The 15,412-nt window shown below is 37.6% G+C and overlaps 1 protein-coding gene across 1 annotated transcript in view; it reads right to left on the bottom strand.

Moving 5' to 3' along the window:
* The window catches only part of ANKUB1 (ankyrin repeat and ubiquitin domain containing 1), a 37,948-nt gene extending 26,742 nt beyond the window's left edge, over positions 1–11,206 (bottom strand). The window contains exons 1-2 of the mRNA XM_051983291.1: positions 10,917–11,206; positions 2,705–2,848 (exon numbers count right to left, since the gene is read on the bottom strand). Coding sequence (XP_051839251.1) covers positions 2,705–2,848; positions 10,917–11,006 — 234 coding nt within the window. The 5' untranslated portion in view covers positions 11,007–11,206. The remainder of the gene's footprint in view (positions 1–2,704; positions 2,849–10,916) is intronic.
* Between the last annotated feature and the right edge of the window lie 4,206 nt (positions 11,207–15,412).

Below are 15,412 nucleotides of genomic sequence, written 5' to 3'. Positions count from 1 at the left end.
CCTGTTTCAGCCCAACTTCCCCCAAACTTCAGATCCAGAGAATTTAAAAAAGGTGATGTCATTACGCAATAAAGAAGTCAGGAGGGATAACATAAATGTAGCAGATGTTCATAATAGGTTGGAATGTGGGGCTTACCTACTTAGCCTAATTTTTGTTCTGGCCTCTAAATTTATTTATATGTCAAGAGGACCTTTGGAGTAAGATCAACCTTGTTCCCCTAGACTCTCTCAAAACTTTTTTTTTTTTTTTTAAAGAAAAAGATTATCCCCAAAAGCTCATATTCAGCGATATAAAACGAGTTGCAAGGAATTTTCAAACTTCAAGTCAAATAGTGTTTGGGATCCTGATCAGCACCAGAAAAAAAAATTAAAATAATAAGATTTAATCTTTGCCTAAAGCATTCTTTAATAACTTTTATTAGCTGGGTGGGACAACTCTTCCCTAAAAGAGCAGCAATCTGCCCATCTAAGGAAGAAGTTTTCTAGCCATTTAAATTAAGCACCTGGGAGCAGAGAGCAGGTGACCTTGAGGAATTGACTGGTAGATGGTATCAGAGACTAGCTCAGTGCTCCTTGGCAGAGACAATGTACTGAGGGGTAGAAATGTTGAGGTCTAGATTTGGGGTAACTAAATGAGATTAGGGTTTAGTTAAGGCCTAGTGGCAGGTTTGGGGTACAGGGAGTCAAGCAAAGCTCCCCTGCAACCCCCTTGGATTTGGCGCAAGGATAGGGCGGCAAATGGGGTCTAGTAGCAGCACGAGTCCCCAAAAAAGCCTTTATTGGCCGGAGAGCTAGATTGATAAAAGAGGTTTGTTATTGGGTTTGGAAGTAAGGAAATAGGTGAAGGTAGAGATAAGGAGGGCACTGGATAGAGGGTCCAGCGGACAGAGAGTCCTCACATGGCTAGCATGTTTGGAATCTCTGCAAAGAGGAGGTCCCTGTGTCTCCCTTTTATAATGGGAGACTTAGCTTGAGGGGCTTTTGGGTGTAGCTCCAAAGTTGGCTCAGATCCGGGTGGGGCTGGGAACAGGTCAGATCTTCTATTGGAATTCAAAGGGACCAGGATTTGTGAGTTAAAGGGTAATTTACATTATTAATTGGGAGAGGATGAGAATCTAGAAAGGAATCTTTCCCACATCAGAAACACAGTATTTAACTAAATGCAGCAAGTTTTAATGTTGTGACCAGTTTCTCCAATTGTCCTAGTTATTCTGCCTTAGGTTATAACCTTTCCCTCTTAATGTTTGAGATAAAGATTTATAGACATTCCTTCTTAATGTTTGACAAGATAAAGGTTTATCTGTTTTTGATGTCATTAGAATATCAGTAACCTCCCTCACCATTAGTTTATCCCCATCTAGGTGCCTCCCCCACTACGTCATTGTTCTTGTTATTCGATAAAAAGCTTGCTGTCCCGATCCTCAGGGCTAGAGTCTTTGAGATGATAGTCTCCTCTAACCCTGGGACCAATCATGGATCCATTGGTCCCAGTATTTCTCTCCATTTAATAAACTATTGAATTTGTCTCTAATCTCGTCTTGCTCAGTTTCTTCGGCATTACACAAGGAGCAACAAAATGATACCATCAGAGTACAACAGCAACTCTGGAGCACGTTGCAACGTTCCCTGGCCATATGTGCTCCTTGACCATATGACATTCTAGGTGTCTGTGAGTGCTCATGTGCTGATCACATATGTTCTCTATGACTCCACTCGTGGGGAGATGAGAGTATATCCCATGTGGACATTGGCTATCTTGTCTTGTCATCTTATTTGCTGTGATATCTGATTAAATATCTTGTTTTGATTTAATGCATTCTCTGGTCTGCTAATAAAAGTAAGATAATCGTAATAAATACATAAAATTAAAAAAAAATAAAGAAATAAAAAATTAAATTAAATTAAAATTTTAAAAATAGTAAAAAAGTATGTCTTAAACTTAGAGTCGTTTTTCTGAGCACTCACATGTGTGGAGAAGAAGCCCAAATTGTGAAGAAGCATTCTATCAAGTGTGATTAAGTTCTATATCATCAGTAATATTGTATTTCAAGTACATTATTAATCAAAACTTTCTCTGAAGTTCTGATATTTCTTCAACAAAAGGGTTGAAGATTGACTTGGGTTCTTAAAAGCTCTACGAGAGAAGTCCAACTTCTGGCAGGTTCTTCCATGAATGAAAGATCTTGAATATAGCCCAGTGACATATTGTATATAAATAATCCACGTTTGGAGAGGCCATCACCAAAATGGTTACAGGTGATGAAATTTTCAGTTATATTAATTCTCCAGAAACATCTACAAATGCATAAAGGCTTTTCAGTTCGATTGTCCACGGCAAGATATGGCAGATCATTGAAACACTGAGGTGGACATTTGTTTAAAAGGTTTTTATAGGCTGGCCTATAAAACTAACTATCATTTATAAAGCTGTTCCTAAGTTAGGAACTGCCCAAATTCAATTAGGACACAAACAACTTATCCTTCTACTTTGCAATTATCTTGCAAAGAAACTCTTCAAAGGCCTTTTCTACTCATTGACTTTCTTTCAAATGACCTTCTTCTTCTTTCTCATGATTAGGTACCTCCTATGAGTGGAGATATATTTAGTTAATAATTGTGACACTGAGCTTAGCTGAAGCAAATAAGCTGTGATTTAGAGAAACTATAATGCAAACAACTTCAGTAACTACTGCTCTGAGCATACCTTGACCAAGCACTTGAGAGTTGAGCCAAGTGATATTCCTACATCAGCAAGACTCCAGTTATCATTTAGCACAGCACCAGCATACATCAGTTGTAGGTACATCTTGTCTTGTTTATCTTCAGAAAGTGGAATATGAAAATAATCCTTTAAATGAATAATAAGAGATTGTGAAAAGCGGAACATTCCAAAACATTTCTAATAAAATCTTAAGTAAAAAATAGACATTAAACAACAACAAAAAAAACTTAAATAGAACAAAGATTTTTTTTAAAAAATCATTCAGACAGTTTACACCTAGGAAAAACAAAATTTGTGATAGTTATGGTGAAATCTGTAGCACTGTGAAATAGCAAATATATTTTCCCTGAATTAATACTTAGACTCAAATACTCTAGTGGATCTGGAATCCCATCCATATGCCTGTTTCCTTCAGTGAATCAGATTGCAATTCGTCCATGTTCACTTGCCCTGTATGGCTTGTCCAGGTCCTCTCATAAGCTGGATAAAAAGAAGTCATTCACTGTGCTGGACTTCCCTGGCTTTCTCTTGGTCCTAGGAGGGTACCAGTAAAGCACACATGCTATCTGTCTATCTCTTTCACTACCTGACAGATCATATTTATTTACTCAGCTAAGATTTTTTTTTTAAATTTTATTTAATAGTTACTTTATATTGACAGAATCCATGCCAGCGTAATTTTTTTACAACATTATCCCTTGCACTCACTTCTGTTCCGATTTTTCCCCTCCCTCCCTCCACCCTCTCCCCTAGATGGCAAGCAGTTTTATATATGTTAGATATGTTGCAGTATATCCTAGATACAATATATGTTTGCAGAACCGAAGAGTTCTCTTGTTGAACAGGGAGAATTGGATTCAGAAGGTAAAAATAACCCGGGAAGAAAAACAAAAATGCAGATAGTTCACATTCGTTTCCCAGTGTTCTTTCTTTGGGTGTAGCTTCAGCTATGATCTTGACAACATCCTTTACTATGGTTTTTTTTCATAATTCCCAGTTTTGTAATTTGCCATGTCCTGTTTGCAATCACCAGGAATCCCTGCAATTCTCTTATGTGTGATACTCATTTTTGGGTCTTTAGCATCTACAGTATTCTCTGACTTTCACCCACCCAAGAATAACAGAATACTTATATTAAAATGCTGAGAGAATTTCAAGAAGAATTAGTTTTGATAATCCAAATACAGATATACAAATGTACACACAGACATATGTGCATACATAGTTAAATACAAGATAGTTTGGGGAGGAGGTCTCTAGCGGTTATGGTGAGTAGGAAAGGTTTCAGACAGAAGATAGTGGCTAAACTGACCTTAAAATAAGAGAGGTACTTTAAGAAAAAGAGGTAAGAGAAAGAGGAGAGCATGAGGAATGGTCAGTGGAAAGACTCAGAGATCAGAAATGAAGTGACTTAATAAGGAAAAACAAAGTCAGCTTGGCTGGATGACAGAATGTGGAAGGGAGAGTATATCCAATAGGGATGGAAAGACAGATTGGGGCTAGATTGTATAGTATTTAGAAAGCTAAACAAAGGCATTACCAGGCCAGAGGCAGCCTAAGCACTTGGGAAATCTTTTTAAAGAACAAGAAAAAGAATTAAAGGAATGAAAATAGGCAAGGAGAAAACTAGTATTCTGTAGATGATATGATGGTATACTTAGAGAAAGCTAGAGAATCAAGTGAAAAACTAGTTCAAACAATTGAACAACTTTCAGTAAAGTTGCAGAACATAAATTCATATAAATCATTAGCATTTCCATAAATTACCAACAAATAAACCCATATAAATCATCAGCATTTCCATAAGTTACCAACAAATCCCAGTAGGAAGAGAAAGAAAGAGATATTTTATTTAAGTTTACTGAAGACAACAGAAAATACTTTGGAGTCTACCTGCCAAGATAAATCTGGGAACTCTTTAAATGCAATCATAAAATACTTTTCAGATAAAGAAAGATCTAAATATCTAGAGACATTAATTGCTTATGATATATTGAGCCAATATAACAAAAATGCCAAGCCTATCATATAATTAATTTATCTATTTTGTGTCATATCAATCAAACTACAAAGAATTATTATATAGAGCCAGAAAAAAATAACAACAATTTATTTGGAAGAACAAAAGGTCAAGAATATCAAGGGAATCGATTTTTTAAATTATGAAGGAATGTATCCTGGCAGTACCAGATTTCAAAATATATTGCAAAGTAGTGATGATCAAAAGCAATTTGGAAATATAAATAGAAATAGAATGGCAAATCAGTAGAATGAATAGAGTAGGTACACAATACACACTTGTAAATGACCATAATAATCTGTTGTTGTTCAGTTATTTTTTCAGTCATGAAAAATGGGGTCATGAAATACTGGAGTGATTTGCTGTTACCTTTTCTAGCTCATTTTATAGATGAAGATATACTGCAATTCAACTCTAACATAGTGATGTCCAAGATGAGATTATTATTCAGGTCTCCTTATTTCAAGTCCCTGGTTATTTCCATCACATAACATGATATAATAAATATATATTAGGTACCTACTATGTGCCAGATATTATGCTAAGTATAACATGCTGTCTCTCAGGAAGAAGTGTAATTTGCACTTTCCACAAGCACAGTCATGTGCAGGATTTGGGGCTAAATAACATTTCATATTATAATCAATTTATGTTGGCTATAAATAGTCAAGTTGTCCACTTAGTATTTGCTCCTTTCTGCTCCTTCTACCTCTTTTGGAAGGAGCTGGAGCAATACCTCCCAGCTCATTCCCATCTTTTCCCACAGGGCTAGTTCAGGGTGTGACTGTCTTTGGTCATCACTTTTTCTTCCCAGTTCCCTTTTCAAGTTCAAGGTAGGAGATTTAATCAGCTAACCATGTTACAACAATTACTTTGCTTTTAATTTAGGAGCAATACTATGGCCCTCAAGTCCATGTGACTCTTTCCTTTTCTATTCAATGAAAAGTAATGAACAGAATTGTAATACTGCAAAACCCCAGTTAGGCTAATTCCTACATTCTGACCTACTATTTAAATTGTATGTATTTTTAACTATTCCCTGGCTTCTTCCATTCTTCCTTCCCCAGCACAGCCTGGGATGGAGGGAGAAGAGGAGGGAAGATTAAGAATTTATATAGTACCTATTATGTACCAAGTATTATGCTATGGTTTCTGAGGTTCTTTCCAATTCATGAAAGATCCTTTGATTCCATGATTTGATGAGTCACTGACACTGCAAACCCTCAAAATAGCCAAGTGTCTACTTGATGTAGTTGGATAGGAAATAGCACTAATATTATTATGTTAAATATCCAGACAACATGTGATACAAGCCTTCTTGACCTTGCATGGATATTTTCATAAAACAAAGTTAATGTAAAGAAAATAGTTTGCATTAAAAGAAATGAGTAAAAAAAAAAAAAAAAAAACCTATAACAGTTCCTATTATCAGATAAACATGGAGAGGTAGGACATGGTAAATTTTGGAATTACCTTCAGACCTTGAATAGATGATTATAAGGGAAAGGAATAAGTATTATGTGCTTATTAACATTGTTTTTCTTTTCTTTTTTCTTACTAATAAGCACTTATTAATATTATTTATTTATTATCAGATGCTTCAGTCCTAATCCTAATCTTAAAATTAGAAAGCCAACCACATATTGTTACCTCTTCCCTCTTTGCCACAGTTCAGTTTCCTTCTCTCAGACTCTTTTTTATGATTAAAAAATCCTTCCTGTACCTAAATTTTTAAACATTAGTTTATATTTATATTTATTTTATATTAATATGATTATGTTGGTTGTTTTCCTAATGTTGAAACATCCTTGTAATGTAAATCCATTTTCTTATAATGATTATCTTCTTTTTCTATTTGATCACCCATAATTCTTCCACCATAATTTTTCTCTTCAGCTCAGCTCATTAGTTAACTGGCAGACAAGTGGAAACACTACCTTTCTCATCATCTCTTCTGGCCCAGGTCCTTCTTCATAGTATCCATTTCCTTCAGACTTAATTTCTTTTTCAAAATTCTTGGATGTGACTCAAGTCCACCTCCCAGATCAAATATCATCATAGTCCAAATCTCTCTTATAGCTAAGAAGAAATGTTTGACTCTTTGAACCACCTATTTTGAAGTTCTAGTTAGTTCTCCTGTATTACAATCTAAAAAATATTGGATCATAATCTTCATATAGTTGACTGTGCAATATGGTGTCTCCAAAAGCTAATGATACCTTGTCCTTCATTAATAGAAGCATAAAATTTAGAATGAGGGATAATTCTGCTCCACTCAGCATCAGTCACACTACATCTGACATCTTGAGTTCAGTTAAAAGCATCACATTTTAGGAGAGATCATGATAAACCAAAGGTGGTTGATCAGGGCAACAAGACTATAAATTATGTCATATAAAGATCAATTGAAGAAACTGGGGATGTTTAACATGGAAAAAAAAAAGATCGGGGTGAAATTGGAAGTATTACTTTAAGTATTTAAAAGACTTGTTTCAGTTCTAGTTTCTATGGGAAAAAAAAAACAAAAAACTGTTTTGTTTGATAAAGGGAGGATAACCAGTAGCAACCGGCAGTGGGTGCAGAGAGAAAAATTTTGGTTTGGTAAAACAAAATTATTCCCCAAAATAAACCCTTACAAGAAGGCTCCCAGAAAACAATAGAGGACCATTAAATATGGTAGAGAGGATTTTTATTTAGGTGTGTGTTAGATTGATTGGTTTCTGAGATTCTTTCCAACTCAGAGATCTTGTGATTCCATGATTTGATGAGTCACGGAAATTGATGGCCAGCCAAGGGTCCACCTGTGAGAGGTGGATAGAGAACAGCACTAAATTTTGGAAGGCTTTGAGTACAAGAGAGAAAACCCTGGTGGATGGAGATCAGAGAATGTCTCAGGTATAAAAGTGGCACTTGAATTCAAGACTGAAAGAAGTTAGAGAGTTTAAGGTGTAATGGTGAGGAAAAAATACTTCTGGAACAATTTATCCAAAGGTGTGAGAAGCAGAAGAAAATGATTATACATAGGAAAGAGCAAGTAAGCCTGAAAAAGTTAAAAACTTGAGGATGTAAAAATTTTCCAGAAAGATAAACTGAAGACAAATGGAGAAGGGTTTTAAATGTCAAGTAGAGGAGTTTGTATTTAATCCCAGAAGCCGAATGTTGTTATTGGTCCTTCATTCTCAAAGAAGTACATGACGTCAGAAAGGTGATATCATGACTTGCAAGTGAACTAGATTAAAATGAGACAGGGCTATCTCACTCTCTCCTCCAGAGCCATCTGGATTCAGTGGCAAGACATAGATGAATATGACTGGAGATGGCCCTACATGTAGTGGGAGACCTTGGTCTAAAGGTTTTCCTAGGTCTGTGTGTTTGAGTCAATGCCCATTCAGTGATTAAAGTTAGATAAGAAATGAGTCCCCCCCAAAAATGGCCTTTTTAAACTAGCTTTTAAAAAAATCAATCTAGGTGGGGAAGACTCAGAGTTTCTGATCAAAACAGAAACAACTGCTATTCCCCTTCACTTTGAGCCATCAGAACTCAAGCAGTGACCCAGCTGAGTTTGGGCTGAGACCTGTTGTTGGCCAATGAGAGTCCGAGTGATTTGGGTTTGAGGTATGGCTCTTAAAAAAAGAAATCTAGCCTGTGAAGCCCAAGTTATCTTACAAGGTTTCAGCAATCAAAATGTATATTCAGATGTGATTCCCTAGTGAACAGAGGGAAAGGGAGGGAGTGGAGGGAGAGAAAGGATGCTAAACAAGAACCCATCAGAAGTCCTTGAGCAGGGTATTAATGTGTTCTGACTGATACTTTAAGAATATTGATCAATATTTTAGCCGTGTAAAAAATGTATAGGAGAGAGGAGAGGTGGATCTAGTCAGACTAGTTCAGAGGCAATTGCAATAGTTTAGGTGAGAAGTGAAATGAACCTCAAATTCAATAGTGATTGTCAGAGAAGAGATGGGAAGGTGGGCAGCTAGATGGTGCAGTGGGTAGAGCACCAGCCCTGGCCATCAGGAGAAGCTAAGTTCAAATCTAGCCACAGACACTTAGCACTTCTTATCTGTGTGACCCTAGGCAAGTCACTTAATCCTGAATGCCTTCCCTTCCCCTCTCCTCCTCCCCCCCAAAAAATAGGAATGGATAGAAGAGATGTTGGGAAGGTGGAAGTGACAAAATGTGGCAAATAACTGTAAATATTGGGGCAATGCATAGACACCAGCCCTAGAGGCAGGAGGACCTGAATTCAAATCCAGTCTCAGACACTTACTAGCTATATACCCTGGACAAGTCACTTATCCTCACTTGCCTCCCCAAAATTGTAAATGAAAATCAGGGAGAAGGAAGGGTCATGAATGATTCTGAGTATTATACATGAATAACTAGAAGAATTGTAAACAGAGAGGAAGAAGGTTGGGTTTAGGATCAAAGTTAGGAAATTCTCTTTTGGATATTTTGAGTTTGAGGGGCTTAAGGGGCATCTTGGTCAAGATGCCTAACAGGAAGTTGATGATGAGGGAGAGACTGAGAGAGACACCTTAAATCTGGGGATCATCTTGAGCCAAAGAGCTGAGAAAAGAATCAGGAGGGTGATGTGAGGAAAGCAGTGGGGAAATGAATCCTTTCTTCTGGATCCTTTTAAGCACATGGAGTGCACTCTCTTCTCCCCTCTGCCTTTTTAGAACAGCCTGCTTTCTTCAGAGTCGATTTCAAGGAAACCTTTCATGAGACCTCCCAGCAACAAGGATCTCTTCCCTCTGGTTCTGCCTCCGCAGACATGATGTACATGTTCGTAAAAATTACCCTGCTACCCTGCACAGCAAAACTCACCGGGCTTCTGGGGGAAATAGTGTTAGGGACACAACTTTCCACCCCAGGCCTGGGGAAGAGAGTGTCCATGATGGAATCTTGGCTGCCCAGGGTTGCGGGATTGTGCTGTGACCAGGAACAGGACAGCTTTGGTCCAGCCCTCTTCTCTGAGGGGCGCTAGGGCCCCTCTGAGGGGCTTCCCCTGCCCCCTCCCTGCTCCGGGCCCATCTTCACTGAGACTATACACCCTGGCCATCACTTGGTTGTTGTTGTTCAGTTGTTCCGGTCATATCTGGCCCTTCACGATCCCATTTGTTTTTTGGGTTTTTTTTTTTTTTGACAAAGATACTGGAGTGGTTTGCCATTTCCTTCAGCTCATTGTACAGAAGAGGAAACTGAGGCAAACAGAATGAAGTGACCAGGATCACACAGCTAGTGAGTGTCTGAGGCTGTATTTTAATTCCAGTTTTCTGTCTCCCGGTCTGGCACTCTGGAGTCACCTAGTTGCCCACAATTTGGTGACAGCAAGGTTTAAGTACTCAAACTGGACAGCAGGGGAATTCCACCCAAGCAATTTCCTTTCTGCCACCTTGGCCCTAGTTTGACTGGTCAGGACCTCCCACTGGGAGATTCCACAAGCATAAGCTGTGTCAACAAATGGGTGATTCAATATGAGAAATAATCAGTTTGGTATTCCCATGGACACCAGTAGAACTATCAAAACAGTTTTTACCACAGCCAGCAATTGCAATTGGCCTTCAGACCAAGTCCAGTCCAAAAGGGGATGTGGGAAGGAGAAATAGAATATCATGAAAAGTATATGGCAAGTAAAGAATTTGAATTTCTCATGTTTTCAACTTGGAAGGCAATTAAGTGGTGCCATAGATAGAGTGCTGAGGTTAGAATCCGGAAGACCTGAATTCAAATCCTGTCTCCGTACATCTTGAGACTCTGGGCAAGTCACTTAAATTCTTTAAGTTTCTTCACATATATGAGAAGAGTTGGATTCAGTGATGTCTGTAAGGGCCCTTCTAGTTCTCCACATGACCATCTTTAACGTGGGTCTCTCAGGGTTGTATAGAAGCTAAAATGAAATGATGGCCATCTCTATCATATTTCTCTCAGGATTGTATAGAAATTGAAATGCGATGATGGCCATCTCTATCATGGGTCTCTGTTAGGGTTTTATAGAAACTGAAATGAGATGATGCTTGTAAAGTGATCTACAAATTTTAAAGCATTGTAGAAACATCAGTGGTCCTTATTTTTAAGAAGATGCTGGTTGTTGTTCATAGACCACCTTTAAGAGTCTTAGAAAAAGGCAAATGAATCAGTGTCTCATTGGTCAACTGATGAAGCACTTACCTTTATCATCAGCTTTATAGCTCCTACTGTGTCTCCTGGGGAAACATCAAAAGGTTCAAAAGATCCCTCAAAAGAGATAAAAATCTTCATTTTATAATTACCTCTTTAAAAAGCAAAACAAAACAAAACAAAAACCAACTCCAAGAGATCTTGCTGAGCTAACAAAACGCACTTGCAAAAGTCTTCATATGCACAATCGAGGGCAAAAATGCTAGCCAGCTGCAGCTATAAATAGCTCCCCACAAAGCCCAGCTTCTCTTCCAGGAGGAGGACTGATGTGCCAGGGAAAGTGCCACAGTACCAGGCGACTGCAGACAGTAGTTACATTGTCCTGTGGGGACCAACTAGAGCGGGCTCGCACCGCCCTGGGCTCGGATGAAGGAAACCGACGCAAGTCGGAACCACCTTTCAGGACCCAGACCCGAGTTCTGCCAGCCCGGATCTCACGGATATTTTAAAGAAGTGACCCCTCCTCGCCCTTGGCTTCCGGCTGGCTCCTGCAGAGTTCATGGACAGCAGAGAGGGGATCACCAAATCCTCGGAGAACCCCCGCGATGCCGGAGGACGTGCTCACCTCCGGGATAATCCTCAGTTGATTTTGTGGACTGGGGTAATCCTTAAAGTGCTCTGTAAATAACCCTGAGCCAAAGTATTCTAGTTTCCATAACAACTTTGCACACTTCGTTCCCGGCTGGCATTTCTAAGCTTGTTTTTTTGCAGAGGGCAGAACAGTGACGCCTTACACCAAGGAGATGAATGTGTGGGCAAATGATTCTATTGTTTCCTCTGCCCATCTCTGCACAATGGGAGCTGCCATTTAATAACACAATATTACTCTGTTTCCTCCGGCTCTTTTCTGGAGGGTTCAGTATTTATAAGACTTAGAACACAGCAACATTGTTATCTCATTCATCTTCAAAACCCCGCTGTGGTGTTAATAGAAAGTAAGTTCAACTCTCTAGTATAAAGAAGCAAGAAACAAAGCAAAGCTGGAGAGTTTGCAGCCTTCTATTCAGTAAATAAACACTATCTGTTAGAATTAACTCTTGGACTTGTTACATTGCTGGGGGAGAGGGGGTTAATTTTGAGAGAAAGTTAGAAAGTTGAGATCTGGATCTCAAGTGGATGGAGTGGATAAGCCATATACATAAAATCATCTGAGAGCTGCCTATTTTCAGGGAGTTTACTCTTTTTTTTTTTTTTTAAATTAAAGCCTTTTATTTTCAAAACATACGCACGGATAATTTTTCAACATTGATCCTTCCGTAACCTGTGTTCCAAATTTTCCCCTCCTTGTCCCATTCCCTCCTCTAGATGGCAAGTAATCCAATATATGTTTAGATATATGTTAAATCTAATATATGTAAACATATTTGTACAATTATCTTGCTGCACAAGAAAGATCAGATGAAAAAAAGAAAGAAAATGAGAAAGAAAAAAAATGCAAACCAGTAACAATAAAAAGAGGGAAATGCTATGTTGTGATCCACACTCAGTTCCCACAGTTCTTTCTCTGGGTAGAGATGGCTCTCTTCATCACAAGATCATTGGAACTGCCTGGATCATCTCATTGTTGGAAACAGAGTTTACTCTTAAGAATTATCTACCTAGCAGCACAATAATTGTGAAAATAAACGTGGGGGAAAGGAAGAGAAAAAATTTGTAACAAGTTTTGCAAGAGTGAATGTTGAAAAATTATCCATGCATATATTTTGAAAATAAAAAACTTTAATTTAAAAAAAATATTTATATACATAATACAGCAAAAACAAGATTATACGATGATCAATTCTGACAGACATGGGTCTCTTCAACAATGAGATGATCCAGGCAGTTCCAATGATCTTGTGATGGAGAGAGCCATCTACACCCAAAGAGTGTTCCATGGGAACATAGTGTGGATCACAACATAGTGTTTTCATTTTTTGTTGTTGTTATTTACTTGCATTTTGTTTTCTTTCTCATTTTTTTTCTTTTTGATCTGACTTTTCTTGTGCAGCATGATATCTGTGGAAATATGTAGAGAAGAAATACACCTGTTTAAACATATGTTGGATTACTTGCCCTCTAGGGAAGGGAATGGAGGAAAGGGAGGGAGAAAAAAAATTGGGAACACAAAGCTTTGCAAGCATGAATGTTGAAAATTATGCATATGTTTTGAAAATAAAAAGCTTTATTAAAAAAGAATTATCTATCTATCTATATGTAGATAGCTAGATAGATAATCATTTATTGTCTGGATAGAAACTTCACTTTTGGGTCTTAAAGTCAAAATAAAGAAGATAAAATTGTTGGAGCCCAAGGGGGACTCCAAAAATGTTGGGGTTCCAGACCAATGTCATGAGATGTCTCAAAAGAATTTGCAGGCTTGGACCTATCTCCAAGTCAAGGGGCAAAGTTTATTATAATTGTAACACCAATTAAAGTGTGCTAAATTCCAAAATAAGTTAGCAAAGAACCAGGGGGAAAAAAGATAAAATTATGTTTAAAAAAATTAGAGAAATCCGGTACTTCATGTCACTGAAATGCTAATTTTGACTTAGAGGTAGAGCTGAGGAGTGGTCTGGTTCTGACTTTGTTTGCAGGAGTAATATTCATAATTCTCTTGACAGAGCTCAAGGGGGAAACTAACTGAAGGTATGTTTTTAGGCCTGAAATGTCACTGTGTCAAGTGGTGGGACACTCAATTTGGTTCTGAGCCTGTGTCAACTTTAAACACCTCATTATTATTTCTCATTAGTCTCAGGAACTATTATCACTAACCAACAGGCTCTTTATCTAACAGCTAACAATATATGTAGCCATAGCATCCTGGTCATTTAGAATAAACTAGGACAGGATAACCTATGGGAAGAAATTTATCATTAACAACTTAATCACTCCCAAGATCAGGGAACTTTAAGGTCATTGCTATATCTTCCCTGGAAGCTGTACCACATCAAAATCATCCTAAAGTTTCCAACAATCTATGCATTGTTTTACTAATTTTTTATAATAATAGCTTTTTATTTTTCAAATTTTATTTTTTACTTTGCAAAGATAGTTTTCAATGTTCACCCATGCAAAATCTTGTGTTCCAAATTGCTGTTCAGAATGGTTGGATCAGTTCACAACTCCACCAACAATGTATTAGTGTCTCAGTTTTCCTATATCACCTCCAATACTATATTATCTTTTCCTGTCATCTTGGCCAGTCTGAGAGATATGAAGTGGTACCTCAGAGTTGTCTTAGTTTACATTCTCTATTCAATAGTGATTTAGAGCATTTTTTCATATGGCTAGAATTGGCTTTAATTTCTTCATCTGAAAATTTCCTTTTCATATCTTTTGACCATTTGTCAGTTGGGGAATGGCTTGTACTCTTATAAATTTGAGTCAATTCTCTATTTTAGAAATTTGAGTCAATTCTCTATTTGTTTTAGAAATATATTTAGAAATTATCAGAAACTTTGGATGTAAAAAATTTTCCCCTAGTTTTCTGCTTCCCTTCTAATCTTGGCTGCACTGGTTTCATTTGTACAAAAAAACTTTTTAATATAATATAATAAAAATTATCCATTTTGTATTTCATAATGTTCTCTAGTTCTTTGGCCATAAATGCCTTCCTTTTCCACAGATCTGAGAAGTAGATCATCTCTTGTTCTAATCTGCTTATAGTACCCCCCTTTATGTCTAAATCATGAACCTATTTCAATCTTATGTTGGCATAAGGTGTCAAATTAGTTCTGTTATGCTATTGTCCCAATTTCCCCAGCAATTTTTGACAAATAGTGAGTTTTTACCCCAGAAGCTAGTCTTTGAGTTTATCAAACACTAGATTACTATAGTCATTGACTATTGTGTCTTGGGAACCTAACTTGTTCCACTCATCCACTGTTCTATTTCTTAGCCAATAAATGGTTTTGCTGACCACTGCTTTATAATATAATTTTAGGTCTGGTACAGCTAGACCACCTTCGTCTGCAATTTTTTCCATTAATTCCCTTGAAATTCTTAACCTTTTCTTCTTCCAGATTGTTGGAATCTTTACAAACTGCTAACTAATTAGAGTTGATCTGATTTTACAAGAAGATGTTTTGGGCCAGAACCTGAAACAAGGTACTAAGTAGAACTAATTAGTACAATGCTTGTGTTTGCACCTTTACTCATTGGAGTTCACAAGTATGTCAGCTTCACAAAGTAAACTTTGTAACTTTGTGAATTCATACCTCCCTTAAAAGCTCTTAGGGCCAGAGAGCACTATGGGAGAAAACCCATAATCCCATTCTCTCAGAAGATATAAGGCCAGTGAAGAGAGATCTATTCCAGAATATATTTTCCATTTGGTGGCAGAAGAGAGTTCAGCTGGATTGGAGAAGAGCACTCTGGTGCAGACACTTTGGGAGATTTCAGCGGAATTATGCCAAAAGCCCTCTCTCCGAGGCAAGAAGAAATATTTTCCACTTGGCTGGCTGGTGGCAGAAGAAGAGTTTTCAGAGGAAGAAGCTATGAGTCGA

Source organism: Antechinus flavipes, chromosome 3, assembly GCF_016432865.1.
Source record: "Antechinus flavipes isolate AdamAnt ecotype Samford, QLD, Australia chromosome 3, AdamAnt_v2, whole genome shotgun sequence".
Classification (NCBI taxonomy): Eukaryota; Metazoa; Chordata; class Mammalia; order Dasyuromorphia; family Dasyuridae; genus Antechinus; species Antechinus flavipes.
This window is presented reverse-complemented; position numbering and strand designations above follow the sequence as displayed.